The sequence below is a fragment of the Cervus canadensis genome, chromosome 21, assembly GCF_019320065.1.
Source record: "Cervus canadensis isolate Bull #8, Minnesota chromosome 21, ASM1932006v1, whole genome shotgun sequence".
NCBI classification, from domain to species: Eukaryota; Metazoa; Chordata; class Mammalia; order Artiodactyla; family Cervidae; genus Cervus; species Cervus canadensis.
This window is the reverse complement of record NC_057406.1, coordinates 45,187,927-45,209,992: the sequence shown is the minus strand read 5'-3', so window position 1 is coordinate 45,209,992 and position 22,066 is coordinate 45,187,927. Positions and strand designations below refer to the sequence as shown.

Sequence of the window (22,066 nt, the reverse complement as noted above, 5' to 3'; positions counted from 1 at the left end):
TCAGCAAAGAATCTGTTCCTTTGCCTGTTTTAGCCTCTAGAGTCCACCTGTCTTGGAATATGGCTGCCTGTTCCATCCTCAGAGTACATCACTCCAATCTTGGCTTCCATCATCACTTTGCCATTTCCTCTTCTGCTGTCAAGTCTCCTTCCGCCTCCCTGTGACAAGGATACTTGGGACTACATTTAGGGCCCATGCAAGTAATTCAGGATAATCACTGCCACCTCAATATCCTAAACCTGATCTACAAAGTCTGTCTGGTCATATAAAATAAAGGGTTCTAGGGGTTAGGGTGTACACATCTCTTGGAGGGGGAGCATGATTCAACCTACAAAAACGTGTGATTAAATGAGACAGCTTGGTTCAGAAGAATATCAAATTTATATCATTTCTTCTCAACAGAGTTTTGGTAATTGAAGCTACTGAATTAAGTGTTTAAAAAATTCATGGCATTTTTGCAGATGCCTGCAGTGCCAGAAGTTATTAGTGCTCACTAAATAAAGTACATACTTGTTCCTCCATAGTTCTCTACATCCTTGCACATTAGGGTGAGGCCAATAGGATCTGAGCAGAAATTATGACACGGATTCCATGCTGGCTCTTACAAATGGTCAACTTCATTTATTGCCTAAACCGGGAGACTTTTGAGAATAAAGGGAAGTATATTAACTACTGGGCCTCCCTGGTAGCTCAGCAGTAAAGAATCTGCCTGCAGTGCAGGAGTTCAGTTCAGTTCAGTCGCTCAGTTGTGTCTCTCTGTGACCCCATGGACTGCAGCACGCCAGGCCTCCCTGTCCATCACCAACTCCCAGAGCTTACTCAAACTCATGTCCATCGCATCAATGATGCCATCCAACCATCTTATCCTCTGTCATCCCCTTCTCCTCCTGCTTTCTATCTTTCCCAGCATCAGGGTCTTTTCCAGTGAATCAGGTGGCCAAAGTGTTGGAGTTTCAGCTTCAATATCAGTCCTTCCAATGAATATTCAGGACTGATTTCCTTTAGGATGGACTGGTTGGATATCCTTGCTGTCCAAGGGACTCTCAAAACTATTCTCCAACACCACAGTTCAAAAGCATCAGCTTTCTTTATAGTCCAACTCTCACATCCATACATGACTATTGGGAAAACCATAGATTTGACTAGATGGACCTTTGTTGGCAAAGTAATGTCTCTGCTTTTTAATATGCTGTCTAGGTTGGTCATAGCTTTTCTTCCAAGGAGCAAGTACTTTTTAATTTCATGGCTTCAATCACCATCAGCAGTGATTTTAGAGACCCCCAAAATAAAACCTCTCACTGTTTGCATTGTTCCCCCATCTACTGGTCATGAAGTGATGGGACCAGATGCCATGATCTTAGTTTTCTGAATATTGAGTTTTAAACCAACTTTTTCATTCTCCTCTTTCACTTTCATCAAGAGGCTCTTCAGTTCTTCTTCGCTTTCTGTCATAAGGGTGGCACGATCTGCATATCTTGAGGTTATTGATATTTCTCCCGGCAATCTTGATTCCAACTTGTGCTTCATCCAGCCCAGCATTTCTCATGATGTACTCTGCATATAAGTTAAATAAGCAGGGTGACAATATACAGCCTTGACATACTCCTTTCTCTATTTGGAACCAGTCTGTTGTCCCAGGTCCGGATCTAACTGTTGTTTTTTGACCTGCATACAGATTTCTCGGGAGGCAGGTCATGTGGCCTGGTATTCCCATCTGTTTAAGAATTTTCCTCAGTTTATTGTGATCCACACAGTCAAAGGCTTTGGCATAGTCAATAAAGCAAAAGTAGATGTTTTTCTGAAACTCTCTTGCTTTTTTGATGATCCAGCAGATGCTGGCAATTTGATCTCTGGTTCCTCTGACTCTTCTAAATCCAGTTTGAACATCTGGAAGTTCACAGTTCACGTACTGTTGAAGCCTGACTTGGAGAATTTTGTGTAGTACTTTGTTAGTGTGTGAGATGAGTACAATTGTGTGGTAGTTTGAACATTCTTTGGCTTTGCCTTTCTTTGGGATGGGAATGAAAACTGACCTTTTCCAGTCCTGTGGCCACTGCTGAGTTTTCCAGATTTGCTGGCATATTGAGTGGAGCACTTTCATAGCATCATCTTTCAGGATTTTAAATAGCTTAACTGGAATTCCATCACCTCCACTAGCTTTGTTCATAATGATACTTCCTAAGGCCCACTTGACTTTACATTCCAGGATGTCTGGCTCTAGGTAAGTGATCACACGATCGTGGTGATCTGGGTCATGAAGATCCTTTCTATGTAGTTCTGTGTATTCTTGCCACCTCTTCTTAATATCTTCTGCTTCTGTTAGGTCCATACCGTTTCTGTCCCTTATTGTGCTCATATTTGCATGAAATATTCCCTTGGTATCTCTCATTTTCTTCAAGAGATCTCTAATCTTTCCCAGTCTATTGTTTTCCTCTATTTCTTTGCATTGATCCCTGAGTAAAGGCTTTCTTATCTCTCCTTGTTATTCTTTGGAAGTCTGCATTCAAATGGGAATATCTTTCCTTTTCTCCTTTGCCTTTAGCTTCTCTTCTTTTCTCAGCTATTCGTAAGGCTTTGTCAGACAACCATTTTGCCTTTTTGCATTTCTTTTTCTTGGGGAGGGTCTTGATCACTGCCTCCTATACAATGTTATGAACCTCCATTCATAGTTCTTCAGGCACTCTGTCTATCAGATCTAATCCCCTGAATCTATTTCTCACTTCCAGTGTATAATCTAAATCGATTTGATTTAGGTCATACCTGAATGGTCTAGTGGTTTTCCCTACTTTCTTCAATTTAAACCTGAATTTGGCAATAAGGAGTTCATGATCTGAGCCACAGTCAGCTCCCGGTCTTATTTTTGCTTACTGTATAGCAATGCAGGAGACGAGGGTTCAATCCCTGGGTCGGGAAGATCCCCTGAGAAGGAAATGGTAACCCAGTCCAGTATTTTCGCCTGGGAAATCTCATGGACTGGGGAGTCTGGTGGGCTATAGTCCATGAGGTCACAAAAGAGTCAGACAGAACTTAGTGACTAAACCACCACCAACCATATTAGCTATTACACCAAATCAACAGGTATACACTCTGACTGCTGCAGGCACACCTGAATATCTATAATCACCCAACTTAAAAACATCCTGCAAAATCTCCCAGCCCTCTTCTCCTCTGACTGGGAGGCCAGGTAGTCCAGATAGAAGAGTTACAAGCTGAAGGTGAGTTGCCCTCCCCTTGCTGGACTTCTATGAGAAATAAACCTTTATTGCCAGTTCACGGGGTATTTGTTCATAGAACATAGCCTAAGCTACGTCCTGACTCAGACATGGACACTCTGGCAAGCTTGCTCTCCCCTGATTGTATTCCTGAATAGGGGACATTCCATCAGCGCTAAGGGTTTGACTCCACTTAAAGGTCAGGTCATTCGCTCTCAGCAGCAAAGTTGCAGGAAGAAACACTTTAACTGGGTCCAAATGCCAACTCTGGGTTCCCTCCAGAACAGCTGTGACTGGTCTGCTTACGGGCTTTTGACCTGGGAGACTGAAATGAAAACTCCAGAGTTTGAACAATACTTGGCACTTCTTGATGCTTTTTTTTATGAAGGAGTTCAGTAAGCTTAACATCTGGCAACTCTAAACAGGGGGCTCTTTTTCAGAGCAAAGACTTAACAAAGAATGTGAAGTGATGTTGGCATTTTGTTCACTGGACTTTGTTGGTGAGAGGGAAAGCATGAAGGGCTTTGTTGGTCAGCAGCTCCCACTGCAGCAGAAATGAGAGGGCAGCCCTGTGAGCTCTGGTGTGAGGAGGGAACACAGCTCAGGCTAACCCCTTTGTTCACATACACACACCCCGCAAGCAGCTGCCAACCATTCTTCCTGCGTGGCCACCACTGACTGGCAATTTCTGATAAGAAGTGTAGCAGAGCATACAATTTACAAAGCAGTTTCACACAAAGTATTTCTTCCTAGCTTTTTTTTCAGGATCTCTAGGTTGAGCAGTCAGCCTTCGGTCTGTCAATATTAATAAGAGGCTGTGGACAGGAGGGGGCAAGGAAAGAGAAGGAGGAAGAGGAGGAGGAGCGGCAGTAAGAAGATGAATCAGAGTGGGATCCAGCCTGAGCCTCCCTGAACATCTAACCCGTCCTGTGTGCCTGCTACCACTTCAGGCACTCTCGGGCTAATGCTGATTGTGTGGCCAAAGTAAAACGTGTCAATATCTATATGGATTTTTTGTTCATCAAAAGCATAGTTTAACGGTTCTCCAGAAAATTAAGCTGAGGGGGAAAAATACCAATCCTCAAAGCTTCCATACTGTATGGTTCTTCTAATATAACATTCTTAAAATGACAAAACTATAGAAATGGACAATAGATTAGTCATTGTCAACAGCCAGGGTTGGGGGAGGGTAGTGTGAGAGTTGGGAGTGACTATAAAAGGACAATAGGAGGGGTCCTTGTTGTGATGAAATTGTTCTGTAGTTTGACTTTATTAATGTCAATATCCTGGTTGTGATATTGTAATATAGCTTCATGCTGTACTACATTATTATGTTATATTTTTATTTCATGTGAGTCTATAACGAAGAATGGTTGAAAAATAATATTAAAATTATATTAAATGTCTATTTGCTCTTTTGAAAAGTTGCAAGCATTCAGATAGGCCAAAGGTCACTAATGCAGAGAGTTACTAGTGATCAAATGAAGAAATGACTCATTTCCCATTATTTTAAGTCTGGGGAAAATAAAGATGGCCACAGCGTATTGGAAGCTTACACATGGTGTTGACAGGCAGTATATCAGATGTGTCACGCCCTGTCTCTAATGTAATCCTACACGAGGAGGAGCTATCATCAAAGTAATGATAAGGAGCTGAAGCAGAGAAGGAAATGTGAGTAGCTCACCATCACATCATAATAGATGGTGGAACTAAGAATCAAATCATGCTTTTATCTGCTAAAATACATTGCTTCTGAGACCTTCAACAGCATGGAAGTGACCTGAGGTCTTTAAGGACAAATGGCTTGTCCACAGGAGTAACACTGGGGCTCGGGTGTTCATAGAGCACTCTTTCCACCACGCTGTGCTCTCACGGGTGGTTGAGAAAAGAACATAATGGCAGTATCAGCTGCCTGAGAGACGGGAAACAGGGCAAAAATCTCAGAAAGGCTGGTGTCCAAAGTATAACCAGGAAAATGGGTAAATTTACACCAGTTTCTCCTCTGTAGATTTATTTGAATATAAAGAACTCTAATTCAGAGCCTTTCAAAAGATCTGTCCACTGACTCAGAAATGTGGGGCAAAAATCAGCATCCTCCTAAAGTGCATTATAATTCCACTGTTAAGGGACCAGTTTTTTAATCAAGACAAAATCATTACCAAAAAATGGATGAAGTGAGTGAAAACTAAGCACTTAATTCAGTTTGCAGTGAGATAGAAAGCAATGAACAGATCTGCTAAGAATGTTCTTGCCTCTCATCACCTCTGAAGGTATACAAAGTGACTCAACTTTGGGAAACTGTCCCCTTGATTCTGAAATACAGCTGTATCCAAAATGAAGCCAGGCTTGCTTTCTCAAGCAGCGCACATACTTCTCGCCGCTTTTCCAGTAAATACACAATATCAGGTTCATGACTATATTTTGGTTTAAATTACATCCAAGTATCACTACACCCCCAATTGCATGTCTGAGGAAAGTGGGACCAGCACCTTGAGCACAGGGAACACAAAGGCTCTTGGCTCCTGGTGAGTGAGAGCTGTTTCACCTTGACACTGTTGCCGGCAAATCTCTGGGAGATGAGCGTTTTGAAAATGCTATAAACAGCTTAGTCTTTTCTTAGCATTTTGAAGAGCACATTAATAGCCTGGCCTTTTCTTAAGGGCTTTCTTTTTCCCTTAGCCAAATTTGACAGTTGGAAGTGAACAGTGAGCGGATGGAATCAAAGTCAGAGCTGTGTCTTAAAAGCAGTGTGGAAATGATGTCATCCGGCATTGTCTTCAAAAGAATATAAGAATATTAAGTGGATGTCTCATGAACTTACATACAAAGGATACTCTTCACTTGAGGACAGAATGATAATGTCTCACAGAAGAAAGATGTAATTCTTGATATCCATAAAATCTATTCAGACAGCTCTTAGCTGGTACCAAAAACCCTGCAACTCTCAACCAAAAGAAGTTATATTAATAGAATTAATTTTTTAATACTTAATAAACTATAGAATAGCTTGTTCTCCATGCTGTAAATGACAGTTTAAAGATGGTATTCTCATTGTTACCATTTGGGAAATTTTGTTAAAAAGAAACCAAGAGGTATACAGCCATGTAACAGAATTAGCCAAAGGAAGTTAAAAAGCATAGCACTACATTCTCGGACTTAACAGCTCCCCAAAAAGTGATATGGAAGCTCTCCTACATAAACAGGGACACATGCAACCCCATCCAACACCCAGAAAAACTGCACAGCTTATTTCAAAGGGTATGTCAAGAATCCACCTCGTTTTTCCGCTGTCTTTGTATAAACACACAGCAACTCCATAGCAGCTGAATTTTTAAAAACTGACTAAACAGTTGGCCAGGAGCAGTGTCTGCTTAGAGCAGGAAGAGGCCTAGAAATTAGGAATGCTTTATTGGATGTTGTGGCCAACTGCATTTTCCCAAAATGGCTGAAACAATGTTCTGCATACTGCTGGAAGTCAATAATTACCAATGAACAGAGAGTTGTGTAAGATGTCTTAGTCCTCCCCACAGTCAGTCACAGCAAGAGCAGAAACAATATTTTCAGCATCATATTTAAATCCTATCTGATAACTTGGGAATTGTAGTAATTTGAACTTATGTAGGCAATAAAAGGATAGCTTCATCACTGGCACACCAAAAAATATACCTAATTGTCATTTGCACTGTGTGCTAAGAAGGTCAGCATGGAGCACTCATTCTCTTACTTCATTTCCTTGCTAGTCGCAGGTTCTTTTTGTCACAAGCTATGTGGCAATATTTATTTTAATCAAGAAGAGGCAATACAAGCAAAGGCAATTATAATAGGTAGGTTCAGTAAGGAACTAAACAGCAAGATCTCATCCCAGTGACAAAAAAAAAAAAAAAAAAGCATGTAATTGTATTTGTCTGACAATTTATTTCTTGGAACAAGCTTGTAAATGCCCATGCCCCAACCAGCACTATCAGGTTAAGTCTAGCTCTCAGTGGAGGGGTTAGCATGGGGTCAATTGGAGGCACCTTCTCTTGGACCAAAGACGCAACACTGGGATCTCGTGTTGGAATCTTGCACCTTGACTTAATTTCTCCAAGATCCAACAGTGACTTATGCTACAGGAACAGAAAATGACTCCTGGTTTTCTATCTTTAGCACCATTGCTCTCCTTTTCTGTCAATGTTTCAGAACAAATTTTTATCTTAAAAATCAGTTGAAATTAGTTGATTAGAGCTTGAAGAATTCAAACACAGAAGGCAGGACCATGGTAAAGATAATGATGATGACAATGAAATAGCTAATAATTTACTAAACATTTATTTGCACTAGCTATGCTGTGCTAAGTCATTTCAGTCGTGTTTGACTCTTTGTGACCTCATGGACGGTAGCCCATGAGGTTCCTCTGTCCATGGGATTCTCCAGGCAAGAATATGGAGGGAGTTACCATGCCCTCCTCCAGGGGATCTTCCTGACCCAGGGATTGAATGTGCATCTTTTAGGTCTCCTGCATTGGCAAGCGGGTTCTTTACCACTAGTGCCAGCTGAGAAGCCCCTATTTGCACTAGACCCTACTCCCAATACTAACATACTTTATTTACTTTAATCCTCACGATTGTGAGGCATTATTGGTATTATTATCCCAATTTATATCTGATAAAACTGAAGCTTAGAGAAGTTAAATAATTTGCCTTTGGGTCAAACAAGATCCAAGGTTGGGATTTCAACCCAGGTCTGTCAGGAGCCAAAGCCCATTAATGTTATAAATCATGTGTGTTTAAAAACCAACTTTTTTCTGTGACATACTCTTGCATTGCAGGCAGATTCTTTACCATCTGATCCACCAGGGAAGCCCTTGTAAACCACGGTTTGTACAAAATGAGATTTAAGCCTGATCTTTTAATTACCAATGGTCTGCTGTAGTAATTCTACACATTTCCACAATAAAAAAATTAAGTTCTTCATTTTAAAAAATGGGACAAGAACATGAATGGCCAGATGAAAAAAAATTAATCAGATATTAAATTTCAGATATTGAAAATTAAAGAGAATTTAATTCAGTTCAAGAAACAGTAACCAAGTGATGTCCTGTACAAGCACTGTAGGAATTCATTCAAAGACTGCGAGAGCATCGCCCCTGCTCCAGAGAAGCCAGAGCACTAGTGGTAGGGACACGTGCAATGTTCCAAGTCTTACTAAAATACAGTCTCCTAAGAGCAGTCTTCCCTTACCACCCATCCAACCTGCTGACCCATCCTCTGTTACTTCCTGTCACAGGGATACGCGTACTTTTTCTGTAAAGGGCCAGATGGTAAATGGCTTAGGCTTTGCGGGTTATATGGTCTCTGTCAAAACCACTCAGCTCTGCTGTTGTAGTTTGAAAGCGGCTTTAGACCCACTGGTAAACAAATGAACATGGCTGTGTTCAATAAAACTTTATTTACAAACAGGCAGTTGGCCAAGTATAGTTGGCAAACTGGGTGCAGCCTGCCAACCCCACTCTAACATCTCACCCTGTTTTTTCCTTCATAGCACTTAACAAAGTGTGGCATTATCTTATTTATTTATTTACTGTTTCCCTCCACAAAAAAAATAGCAGCTCCAAGAGTGTGGGGTCCTTGTTACTCATTCACAGCAGGCTCTCTAGGGTCTATAAAAGAGCCCCTGACACCTAGGCAACTCACTCTATGTATTTGTTCATCAGTTACATGATTGAACACCATTCCATGAAAGGAGAAACATGAACTATATGAACTATATTTGGCCTTACTATTAATAAATATAAAATAATTGAAAATGTCATTTTTTACTTGTTAGATGCACAACAGTCAGAAGAAGAGAAAGAAGAGGAGGGGAGGAGGGGTGTAAGGGGGAGGGAGAGAGAGAGCAGAAAGAGGAAGAGAACTAGTGTGGATGGGTATGTGGGTAAACTGGGCCTCTCACTACTGCAGGTAGGAGAGAAAACTGGTGGCCATTTGCAATTATACAACAAATTGTAAATGCCCATTAAAAAAGGGCAAAGGATTAAACAGACATTTCTCCAAAGATATACAAAAGGGTAATAGGCACATGAAGGATTCTCAATTAAATCAGTTTTAGAGAAATGCAGGTCAAAATCACAATGAGATACCACTTTACATACATTAATATGGCTACTTTCAAAAAAGAGAAAATATGTGTGGGTGAGGAAATGGAGATTTCAGAACGCTCTTGCAGTGTTGGTGGGAATGTGAAATGGTGCAGCTCTCGGGGGTCCTTAAGAAGTTAAGCTCAGAGTTACCATTTGAGCCACCAATTCCTCTCCTAGGTATTTACCTAGATACTTACACTCATGTTTATGGTAGCATCATTTACAAGAGCCAAAAACAGAACTACCTCGCATGTTCATCTATCCACAGAAGAGTAGATAAACGAATATGGTAAATGCATACAATGGAATATTATTTAGTCTTAAAAAGGAATGCAGTGCTGATACATGCTAAAGCATGGATACACTTTGAAAACATTGTGCTAAATGAAATGTGTGTGTTGGTCGCTCAGTCATGTCTGACTCTTTGTGGTCCCATGGACTATAGCCCACAAGGCTCCTGTGTCCATGGGATTCTCCAGGCAAGAATGGAGAATGGGTTGTCACTTCCTATTCCAGGGGATCTTCCCATCCTAAGGACTGAACCTGCATCTCTTATGTCTCCTGCATTGGCAGGCAGACTCTCTACCACTAGCACTACCTGGGAAGTCCAGATGAACTAAGCTAGCCACAAAAAAACAATATTGTATGACTCAATTTATATGCAATATTCAGAACAGGCAAATAGTAGAACAAAGGTTACCAGGAACTTGGGGAGGAGAGGAAATGGGGAGTTATTATTTAATGGGTACAAAGTTTCTAATTGGAATGGTGAAAAATCTGTGGAGATGAATGGAGGAGATGTTTGCACAACATTTTGAATGTAGAGGACACAAATAGATGGAGAAATATACCATGTTCATGGATTGGAAGAATCAATACTGTGAAAATGAGTATATGACTCAAAGCAATCTATAGATTCAATGCAATTTCTATCAAGCTACCAACAGTATTCTTCATAGAACTAGAACAGATAATTTCACAATTTGTATGGAAATGCAAAAAACCTCGAATAGCCAAAGCAATCTTGAGAAAGAAGAATGGAACTGGAGGAATCAACCTGCCTGACTTCAGGCTCTACTACAAAGCCACAGTCATCAAGACAGTATGGTACTGGCACAAAGACAGAAATATAGATCAATGGAACAAAAATAGAAAGCCCAGAGATAAATCCACGGACCTATGGACACCTTATCTTCAACAAAGGAGGCAAGAATGTACAATGGAAAAAAGACAACCTCTTTAATAAGTGGTGCTGGGAAAACTGGTCAACCACTTGTAAAAGAATGAAACTAGAACACTTTCTAACACCATACACAAAAATAAGTTCAAAATGGATTAAAGACCTAAATGTAAGATCAGAAACTATAAAACTCCTAGAGGAGAACATAGGCAAAACACTCTCCGACATAAATCACAGCAAGATCCTCTATGATCCACCTCCCAGAATATTGGAAATAAAAGCAAAAATAAACAAATGGGACCTAATTAAACTTAAAAGCTTTTGCACAACAAAGGAAACTATAAACAAGGTGAAAAGAAAGCCTTCAGAATGGGAGAAAATAATAGCAAATGAAGAAACAGACATAGGATTAATATCAAAAATATATAAGCAACTCCTGAAGCTCAATTCCAGAAAAATAAATGACCCAATCAAAAAATGGGCCAAAGAACTAAACAGACATTTCTCCAAAGAAGACATACAGATGCCTAACAAACACATGAAAAGATGCTCAACATCACTCATTATCAGAGAAATGCAAATCAAAACCACAATGAGGTACCATTACACGCCAGTCAGGATGGCTGCTATCCAAAAGTCTACAAGCAATAAATGCTGGAGAGGGTGTGGAGAAAAGGGAACCCTCTTACACTGTTGGTGGGAATGCAAACTAGTACAGCCACTATGGAGAACAGTGTGGAGATTCCTTAAAAAACTGGAAATAGAACTGCCATATGACCCAGCAATTCCACTCCTAGGCATACACACCAAGGAAACTAGATCTGAAAGAGACACGTGTACCCCAATGTTCATCGCAGCACCATTTATAATAGCTAGGACATGGAAGCAACCTAGATGCCCATCAGCAGACGAATGGATAAGGAAGCTGTGGTACATATACACTATGGAATATTACTCAGCCATTAAAAAGAATTCATTTGAATCAGTTCTAATGAGATGGATGAAACTGGAGCCCATTATACAGAGTGAAGTAAGCCAGAAAGATAAAGACCAATACAGTACACTAACAAATATATATGGAATTTAAAAAGATGGTAATGATAACCTTATATGCAAAACAGAAAAAGAGACACAGATGTACAGAACAGACTTTTAGACCCTGTGGGAGAAGGCAAGGGTGGGATGTTCTGAGAGAATAGCACTGAAACAAGTATACTATCAAGGATGAAACAGATCACCAGCCCAGGTGGGATGCATGAGACAAGTGGTCAGGGCTGGTGCACTGGGAAGACCCAGAGGGATGGGATGGAGAGGGAGGTGGGAAGGGGGATTGGGATGGGGAACACATGTAAATCCATGGCTGATTCATGTCAATGTATGGCAAAAGCCACTACAATTTTGTAAAGTAATTAGCCTCCAACTAATAAAAATAAATGGAAAAAAATACACTTTAGAAATGATTAAAATGATAAATTTTATATTATATATGGCTAACCACAATAAGGTATATACAGGTCTTTCTTGATTTAGGAAGGGGTTGTGAAAAGTGTCTGACTCTTTGTGATGTCCCAATAAATGGGTCAATAAATGGATCTGCAGAGAGATCAAACCAGTCAATCCTAAAGGAAATCAATCCTGAATATTCATTGGAAGGACTGATGCTGAAGCTGAAGCTCCAATAGTTTGGCCACCTGATGCGAAGAGCTGACTCATTAGAAAAGACCCTAATGCTGGGAAAGACTGAAGGCAGGAGGGAGAAGGGGATGGCAGAAGACGAGTTGGTTGGATAGCACCACTGACTCAATGGAGTTGAACTGAGCAAACTCCAGGAGTTGGTGAAGGACAGGGAAGCTTGGCATGCTGCAGTCCATGGGGTCGAAAAGAGCTGGACACAACTGAGCAACTGAACAGAAACAATAAATGGATAAACTCATCATGGGCTGAAAATATTTTAAGTCAAAAATATCCTTAATATACCTAACCTACCAAACATCAGAGCTTAGCCTAGCACACACCTTAAAAGTGCTCAAAACACATACATTAGCATACATTAGCCCTCAGTGGGACACGGTCATCTAAAACAAAGCCAACTTTACAATAAAGTGTTGAGTAGCTTATGCATACTTATTATGCACATTTATTGCATACTGTACTGAAAGTTAAAAACAGAATGGTGGTTACATGTATGGATTGTTTCCTCTTGGGATCATGTGGTTGATGGGAGCTATGGCTCACTGCTGTTGCCAAGCATTACAAGTATCAGACTGCATATCACTAGCCTGGGAAAAGTTCAAAATTCAAAACTCGAAGTACAGTTTCTACTGAATAGGTATTGCTTTCACAATACTGTAAAGTTAAAAAATCATAAGTTGAATCACTGTAAACCAGGGACCATGGGTATATGCTTTTTACTCCAAAATCCTATTCCTAGCAATTAACTTGGAGGATGGATAATGCAGAAGGGTGAAATAAGTATGTACTAGAATCCATCAACTTCAAGATCCATGAATAAAGATCTAATTATATAAATAAAGCCTGACATGACAATATACAAAAGAAACTATTATGTAGGCATTAAATTGAACAGGGTAGACTTTACACAAAAAATATCTCCGTTAATACTATCGCTGAATAAAAAAAAAAAGTTAAAAAATGTGTGTGCAGAATGATCCCATTGATGTAAAAATTCTAAAGTCTAATTATATATGAAAAATATGTAAGATATTTTCCAAAATGTTAATAGTGGTTATTCTCTAAATGGAGGGTTTGAGATGATTTTAAGATTATCCTCTTCACAAATTTCTGTACTAGTTTATTTTCTAACAAAAAATATGTCTAACCAAAATAACATGCTGTTATAAACTCATGTTTATCACTTTTTTCACATTAATTAAGGAGGGTTAGGCCCTTGATACTTTCATAATAGATGTTTTCTGCAATTCCATTTCCATAGCAACAACATACTTGTGAGAGAATCAGATACAGTTTTAAAAGAGATACATACCTCAGATAGTGGAGTTGCCATTTCATCACTCAAAAACAAGGATACTATTTCATTGCAACAGACAATAATCATGTTCTAGAAATAAAAGACAACACAGTGAGGTTGATCTTATTGGTAAAATACTGGGTATTTTAGTTACAAATTATTTATTCCATTTGTCTTTTCCTACATCATTCTCTAATCCTAATTCCAAGGATGAAATTTAGAGGTATTCAGAGGTCACAATCTTTAAAGTAATTACGGTTACTTGAAAAGATACAGAATAGCCACAAAATATAAGATTTAATGATGAATAATACATTATTTTAGGATTTTTCCCCCTGCAAATTCACCATTAAAATTCATATGTTACAGAAGAACAGGTAAAGGAATTTACACCAAAATAAGATTTTGGAAGACCACTTTTCTTCTGAGAAGAGAGCCCTGGAATAAAGAGGGTTGGATCTCAGAAAGGGTTTAAGAAAAGCTGAACAGTTGGAAATTGACCAAAAAAAAACCACAAAACTGGAAAGAGTAAACGAAGAGGAAGAGAGTGGTAGCAGGTAGGATCTCAGCAGTGGCAGGTGAACTCTTAGCTGTGAAGTTCCAGGTGCTGCAACTAAGACCTGGCAAGGACAAATAAATAAGTATTTTCAAAAAGAGGAAGAGTCAGCATCATCCTCAGTCCACTGTTGAGGACACTGCTGAGGCCCCTACTGTATGGCCACAGCTGTGTTTCTGGGTGGACACTGGACCCAAGAGAGATCAACCTGTGGGCAGGGTTGAACCAATCAGATTCTCCATCACTGGGATTTTACATAAGGAAAGACGACAGAAGAGAGCTGTCAGCAGTACTGGCTGCATGAGCTGAGAGGTCCCAGCAGGAGCAGGAGAAAGCAGCCCCAGGACCAGATGTATAAGGAGGAGGAGGAGGAAACAGATAAAGGAGAACTTACACCCCCTGTGGGGCCCTGTGCACTCTTGGCTCCTGACTCTCCAAGTTTCATTTTCTGTGGGGTACACTGTGTTTGGTCCCTGGTCCTTGGTTATGCAAGAGCTTACTGACCATGCCCTGCCAAGCACTGCCTCCTTACCAAACCTATTTCATTTGGGTTAGTGTAAGTACTGATAAAGCTTTTCTTTACTTACAACTAAAGGAGTCATGATCATAAGACTGTCAGAGATAAACTGCTTATCTCACAGTGTTGCTCACATCTTTCAACAGCTTGCTTTTATTTCAGTACTATTAGTACATACATGTACTAACATCCAGAAATATGAAAATGATCAAAGTGCATTCATTTTTAAATTAACGCTCACCAAGGCTGGCTAAAAGCCTTAAGATAAAGAAACAACTGAACTCATATTAAAGTTTTAACAAATGCACAAACATAGAAAAGATCAAAATCTGGAGTTCCAAAGCTATAGCTAATTCTATTCACTTTAACAAATATATCTGAGGCATTCTACTAGGCAGTGTGGAACACGAAGATAAAGAAACAGACCCGGTCCTCACAAAGTGTATAAGAACTGAAAAAAAATAGATTCATACTTGACTAAATAATATGCCAAGTAGAGTGTGGTCAGAACATGGGTAGCCATGACATGTTAACCTAGAGATGGGAGAGATAGCAATATGTATATGGAACAGGGAACATTTCCTGGAGAAAGGGAATTGAGACATGAGAAAGTAGTAGCTGGCAGAGGGTGGGGACAAGGATGGAGGGAGCCATGTAAGCAATGTAACAGCAGATACTCAAGGAACATAAAGAGCCTGGTATGGTCTTTACCACGGAAGTGTATTGGAAGCTTGGTGGTAAGAGTGGTGAGGAATAAGACTGAGAGGTATACTCATAACAGGACATGTAAATGTAAGGAATTTGGGTTTTGTTGCTTAGGAAATTGAGAGGCACTGGACTGAGGGGATAATGATTGCTTTAAGAAAATATTAATAATTCCGGCCATCTGGCCACTGTTTAAAGGTTAACTAGACTAGGAAGAGATAAGAGAAAGCAATTAGCTAGGAGGCGTCTCACATTGGGCGGGAAGCATCATGACCAGAAGTAGGGTAGCATTCATGGGACTGGAAAGGATGGAAGGCAGCAGGACATCCAGCACTCATCGGGGTCACCAGCTCTCTATGGTGACCTTTGCAATCTTGCCCCCGTTACTAGACTGGGCAACACACATCTTGGAGTGTGTTCTTACATATTCTTGTTTGTCCCTATTTCTATGTTTCTAATTGAGTTCTTAGGACTGGGTAAAGTATGTTTTCTTTCTATACAGAAGGTTGCAATAATATCTGTGATGGGCCGCTGTCATGATTTCATCAAGAGCTAATAAGCAAAACGACACTGTCTGTATCATTAAACATTTCACATAACAGATGGAGACAGCCATGTTTCTTGATAAATGCCTTCCACGGTCTGTCTCAACACACAGTGAACAGAAATTTTGCCTCAACAACGTTCTATTTCTTTGGTGTTATTTCAGGTAGACCACGCATAGATGTTGGAAACTGGCTGACGTGCTGTTGGGCTGAGAGGGACCTCCCATGACCTTTCTGCCTCAGAAACAAAGACAAGGGAAGTGCCAAGCTCATCAGTTCCTCGGAAGGCTGCCAGAGGGACGCTGCAGTTGGCAAGGGGGGCCGGGAGGGCACAGACGGTCCCTTGCTCAATATTTGCCATTTCCCCCTTAAGAAGGAGCATCTGTTGATTCTGTGAGTGGAGGGCCTCTGAGTTACTTCAGAACTAACAGAGCCAACTTTTTGACTTTGAAGTTTCTCATGGTCATTCACCAGTTTTAAGAAAAAAAAAAAAAAAAACACATTCTAAATTGCTTTCCATCCTCCAAACTCTTGCTTCCCGCACCCCTCCTCCACATGCCATCAGGGTTATCTTAGCAAATCTCAGGAGGGGTCATGGGATGCTCTTCTGGGTGCTGCCCCCACTTTCTCCAACCCCCACCCCTCACCCAGCCCTGCTTTCCCAGGGTCCTACATTCACCCTGCACCCCTGACACCCCGATATAACATCCAGCTCCATGACTTCACATCTCATCTCCTGCTGGATCCTTGGTCTGGAGTGGGTGCTCTCCATAGGTCTCCAATGAGAAGTTTCATGAGCAACTACTGAAGAGGCACTATATGTCAGCTACTGGGCAAGGTATTGAACATCAAAAGATGAAGCAGACCCCCGAGCAAAGGAATTCAAAGTCAAGAGGTAGGAAGAGACACAGAAAGAGATAATGGCCAAAACAATATATAATAGTAAGGGGGCACAGGGTATTTGGGGGTGCAAAGAAACATGGTCTTTATTTCAATCTACAGAGGCTAACAGAACGCTGCCTGACCTACTGAAGCAAGGACAAAGTCTAGTTCAGTTTTCTCTTTTAACACACACACACACACACATCTATGTGAATGAGATTTGTTTAAATGATAACTTAAAATAGTTGCCATCAACAGTCCCCCCATTGAGAAGGAAGGATTCTAGCAACCTTGCCCTTTTGTGTAAGTGTAGCACCCAGAATGGAGGAAACAGGAAAACGGGAAGGTGTCAGGGAGACAAAGCGACTTCAGTAATCAGGAGTTGAGCCAGAGTGGGAAGCTGAGAGCAGGCAAAACACTCCATGCAGACTGAATTGGAGGGAGTACATGCTTAGTTGCTCCGTCATGTCCAGCTCTTTGCAACCCCATGGACTGTTGCCAGGCTCCTCTGTTCATGATATTTTCCAGGCAAGAATACTGGAGTGGGTTGCCATTTCCAACTCCAGGGGATCTTCCCGACCCAGGGATTGAACCCACATCTCCCATATCCAGCATTAGCAGGTGGATTCTTTACCACTAGCACCACCTGGGCTGGAGGGATAGGTTCAGAGGTTAGAGAGCGGCCACGGATGCCAGAGAGGCACGAAGAACAAGGCAGTTGGGAAAAGGAGACTTAAAGGAGTTACGCTGTATATGATGAAAGGATTCCCTCTCGGATGTCCTTATGAGAGGCTCCATAAAGATTCAGATGCATTTTCAACTGTTTTGAATATTAAATTTATGTTTCTTTGAATGCCAGACTTTGCTTGCTAAGGGCCACCAGGCAGCTGGGCTCATTACGAACAACATCTGGGTACCTATGACCATACTCATCCAGTGATTAAGCTCTCCTGACAGGGATTTAATTGTACTGATTTCAGTATGTTCTTATCTTCTCAAGCCTAGAAAATTTTTGCACATACCAGTCTCTCAAAAATAGTGTGTTAATTCATGCTAATGCTTAATTGTATTTTGTTCTATGTTTTCACAGTACTTTGATATTGGGGATATGTGAACTAACTTTAATTGCCTTATACAATCGGGTGTCCCACACATGTTTACTAAACTCATTTTAGATGACCTGGTAAATATTATTTTAGGCTTTTTGTGTCACTATGTTGTTATCATTCCAAAAAGGTATTTGTGTCTTAAAAGCAGAATGGTTTGTATCTTTCATATGCCTTCAAGCACCTGATATGCTCTGAAGATACCCCATAAAGCAAAGAATGATAGGTTAAAATAACCCAGTGATTCAGAGCCAGTGTTGTTCATTTTGGAAGAAGGACATGTTTTCACGCCAGAAGTGACTGGAACACCTGTTCTGTAGCCCTCCCAAAACATCTTAAATTAATACCTGTGTTCTCAAGTTTTTGGCTTATTGTAGACCATAGGGATTTGGAGGGGAAAAAAGAAAAAAAAAAGGAAGGGAATGAGAAATATAACAAGATTCACTACCACGCATATCAACCAGATTCACTACCTCCCATATCAACCAGATTCACTGCCTCCCATATCAACCAAAGGCACATTTTCTGAACCTTTATGTTTAACAACCCACCAAAAATCTATACTGTGATAGAAGTAAATATATTAGATTATAGAGGTTATGAAATCCTGTCCAATTCCCAACCAGAATCGATCTCTTCAAGTGTCCTAGTTAAATTCTAATTAGCTCCCAGTGAAGGTTGTCATGACAACAAACCAGCAGATTTTAGTCAATGGAATTTATTTGATATAACCCAGAACCTAAGTGCTTTTTTCCCTTACATGTTGGTTAGCATACTGGAAAAAAGAAAACGTTATATTTCACAACTTTCAAATGTTGTGAATTAATTTGTTTGCCAATTCACGTACACTAAAAATATTAGTTTTTCCCTCATTTTGTGACATTCCTGTATATATAAATAACTACCAGAACTGGAACACATCTCAAAATGCCCTAATTAAAGTTGAAGAAACATTTTTAAGTTGGAGAATAAAACAAACTCAAAAATACAGAGGAGAACATCAGGACTGAAAGGAATTTATTCTTCTCAAGAACTGAGTCACTCATATATATCACTCTAGTCAGGACATGAAAGCAAGATGCAAAGCTTGACTCAGGCAAGGTGGGGATCTGGATTCTTCCCTCTGCCTGCCAAATGCCCCCACTTCCCCTGTTTATTCCTAATTTGTTTGTATTCATAGTCAACTCCTTGACTCAGGAGCTGGGCTCAAGGGGATGAGCTTGATACCGACATCTGACTCCCAGGGAACTTCTGATGACTCATTCTCCCCAAGGAGCCATCTCTTCATCTCAGTGGTATCTGAGTGAGAAGATCACGGTGAGGGACAAGGAGAAAACTAGTCCCAGGGAAGGTCAGGTGACTAAGCCTTGGTAGTAAAGCTGAGTGGCAGAGCACAACCTAGAATCCTTACTCAATGGACACTCAATCTCCTGTCTCAGACAGTGTCAGCTGGGAAGACAAATGGTTCAGGAGAAACACCATCACTTTCCTTTTATGAACTATATAATAATGCATTCAAGGACAATTTCAGCAAAGAGTCGTCTGGGTTATGGCTCAGGGACAGCAACCTGTTAAGTTTGGTCTGTGACTAAAAAACTACGATTGAAGAGATTTATGAAAGAATTTTAAAAATGAGTTCTTGAAAACAGATGTGAAAGGGCAACAATGCACTTTAGGAAAAGAATTACATATATGAATCTCATGAGCTTGAGGTGTCTGATCTACCAGGAGATTTATTGTAAGGACTCAGGATAGTATTGCTATCGTTAAACATCTGGTAATTTGTGTCATAACATTTGAGGACCTGTACAGGACGTGCAGCTGAAATTCTAAGCTACCAGTTCTACGATAAATGCAGGCACAGGGCATAGCTGATGCAAACTCTGGAAAGCTGTTTCTTTGCAAAGATGAACTGTTCTTGCCTGATAATCCTCTTATAGCTGGACTGGTGCTTTCACAGCAATGGAAACTGCACTCATTCACTCCGTCGGTAAACTTAGGCTGAAAAACACCCACATGTGTATCCCGAAGATCAGGAGAGCTGCTAGATTCTGCACTTTCCCGTAACTGGTGTGAAGATGAGGTAAATAAGACAACCAAGTGAGCCCATGCCAATAATACTCTTTAAGAATTAAAAATGTTTTCTTGTTGATAACCAATTAAATATCAAACTAGCAAAAAGTGATTAAAAAAAAGATTCAGCAGTTCAAAAATAAAGGGAAGATCCTAAAAGCTAACAGAGAAGTAAAACATATATGGGACCCAAGTGGCAGGGAATGCAAACAGAAAAGCAGCAGAGGGAGGTCCCAGGATTAGAGCTGTGCTGCCGGCATTGGGGGTGACCAGCCCTTACCCAGAGTCAGAGAGGGGCCTCCAGGAAGGGAAAGGAGAGTTGAGACATAAGCATTTATGCTTGGGTAAGAAAATTTATGGATGAACATGACAGATCTCATGTAATGATCAGAGAGAAGCTAAGAAAAAAGACAGAGAGAGGAAAAATCAAACCTTCTACAGGAAAGGAAAATAACCACAGTACCCTCTAAACTGTGAGCGCTGTTCAAAGGGTTATAATAACGTAAACACTGAATGCTGGCTTAATTAAATCCTGTGATATAACCGCATTTAGAAAGGAAGGGGAAAAGAACAGCTGAGAAGTAGCAGGGATTCAAGTCCTTACACATCATGGTAAAATCAACAGATACTGTGTGAAATTGGTACATCAAGGGAGAAAACTAATTGTTTTGGGCTCTCATTAGCATTATTCGTCAGCTTTTCTGGCTTTCCTCTTGCCAAGTTGGTAGCAGAATTGTTGGCATGGCTTGTGACTATTCATCCAAAGACATGTGAGAGGAAGTGACACAATGCAAACGTGCAGAGCCAGGCTATGATGTGTTCCCTTCCTTCGCCACAGCCCAGTGCCTGGAGATGCTCCAGAGAATGGACGCTCTGCCAGCCTGGAGGCTGGTGTCAGGAGCCACAGAGCCCGGTGGACTCACTTGGATTTGAAGTTGTGTTGGTTGCCTTGTTTTTCGCAACTGATTCTGCAAATTATTTATAGACTTGGAACTAAATAACAAAAGGAACGACTGAAAGAGTTGCAAGTGGACTGCTTGCAGGACCGCAGGTTGTGGACAGGTGGGCAGGAGACTGTCCCTTTTCATTTTAAACCTTGTCCAACTATTTGATTTTTTTTTCAAAAAAATTTGCTGCAGTAACTAGGGAACATATATCTCAAGGAACTGGATGAATGTACAAATGGAAATTCAAAGAGCAAGTGGTTAGGGGAGGACACACATTCTCTGCTTCTCTCATTTTTCCATAGAGGATGAGGAACTTCCACTCCACTCCTGAGAAGGAAGGACACTTGGAGCTTCTTTCAGACCTAGCCAGAAGAGCAGAGTCACTTATCTGATTGATGAGTCTGAGAAAAGCAACAGAGTATGCTAGGCTCAGACCCATCAAGGTAATCTTTGCTTACATTTTTGGAGGCACCCTGCCTACAGGACTATTATCCTCTGCTTCTCCATGTGGTCAGCCTTCTGGGGCAGGAGGGGAGTGGTGGAAATCCTATGGTCACAAAAGTATGCTAGATAACTGTGTGACTAGGTGGGCAAGTCTGGCTAATTCAGGGGTGGAATGGTAATAAGCTTATTTGGCCATAGATTCAATGCCATGTTTGCTAATCAGTTTTATCAGCAACGGTGCTGAGGTTTTGACGTCTCCATATACAGTATCCGTTTTCCATGTTGCATTTCTCAACAGGTTTAGAATACATAAGGAATAGAAGAGAAATAACCCTTTCCTCCAAAACATGAACATCAGTCATCACAAAACCACTCAACTCTGTAATCAGATGAATAACACACTATAACGTTAATATAATATGCCTTTTTTCTGGTTAGAAAAATACAGATGTGCAGAAAAAGTCTGAAAGATATATGTTTATCTATATTTTCTCATTTTTCTTCACATATTATTTGCATAATAAAAATGCTCAAATATTAGAGTGAAAAATTAAAAGTAACACTATAAAGCTACAGAGCATTGTTTCTTAGGAGCCATGGTGATATCTGAATAACTTCTCTAGGTGGGCTCTGTTTTCATTACCATCTGATTCTTAGTATTAGAAGAGCTTTGAGGAAAACATTACTTATGTGTCCAAAAGTTGGGTCATATTTGGTTCTCTAAGTAGAGAAAGTAAAGGCCAGAAGAACCACATGATCTACGTTTAGTTACATAGATAACGTTTAGTTATC

The 22,066-nt window shown here is 40.5% G+C and overlaps 1 protein-coding gene across 1 annotated transcript in view; it reads right to left on the bottom strand.

Annotated features, from left to right (window-relative positions):
* CFAP54 (cilia and flagella associated protein 54) overlaps positions 1 to 22,066 on the bottom strand; it is a 291,046-nt gene that overhangs the window by 9,420 nt on the left and 259,560 nt on the right. Inside the window, exon 67 of the mRNA XM_043440645.1 lies at positions 13,515 to 13,589. Coding sequence (XP_043296580.1) covers positions 13,515 to 13,589 — 75 coding nt within the window. The remainder of the gene's footprint in view (positions 1 to 13,514; positions 13,590 to 22,066) is intronic.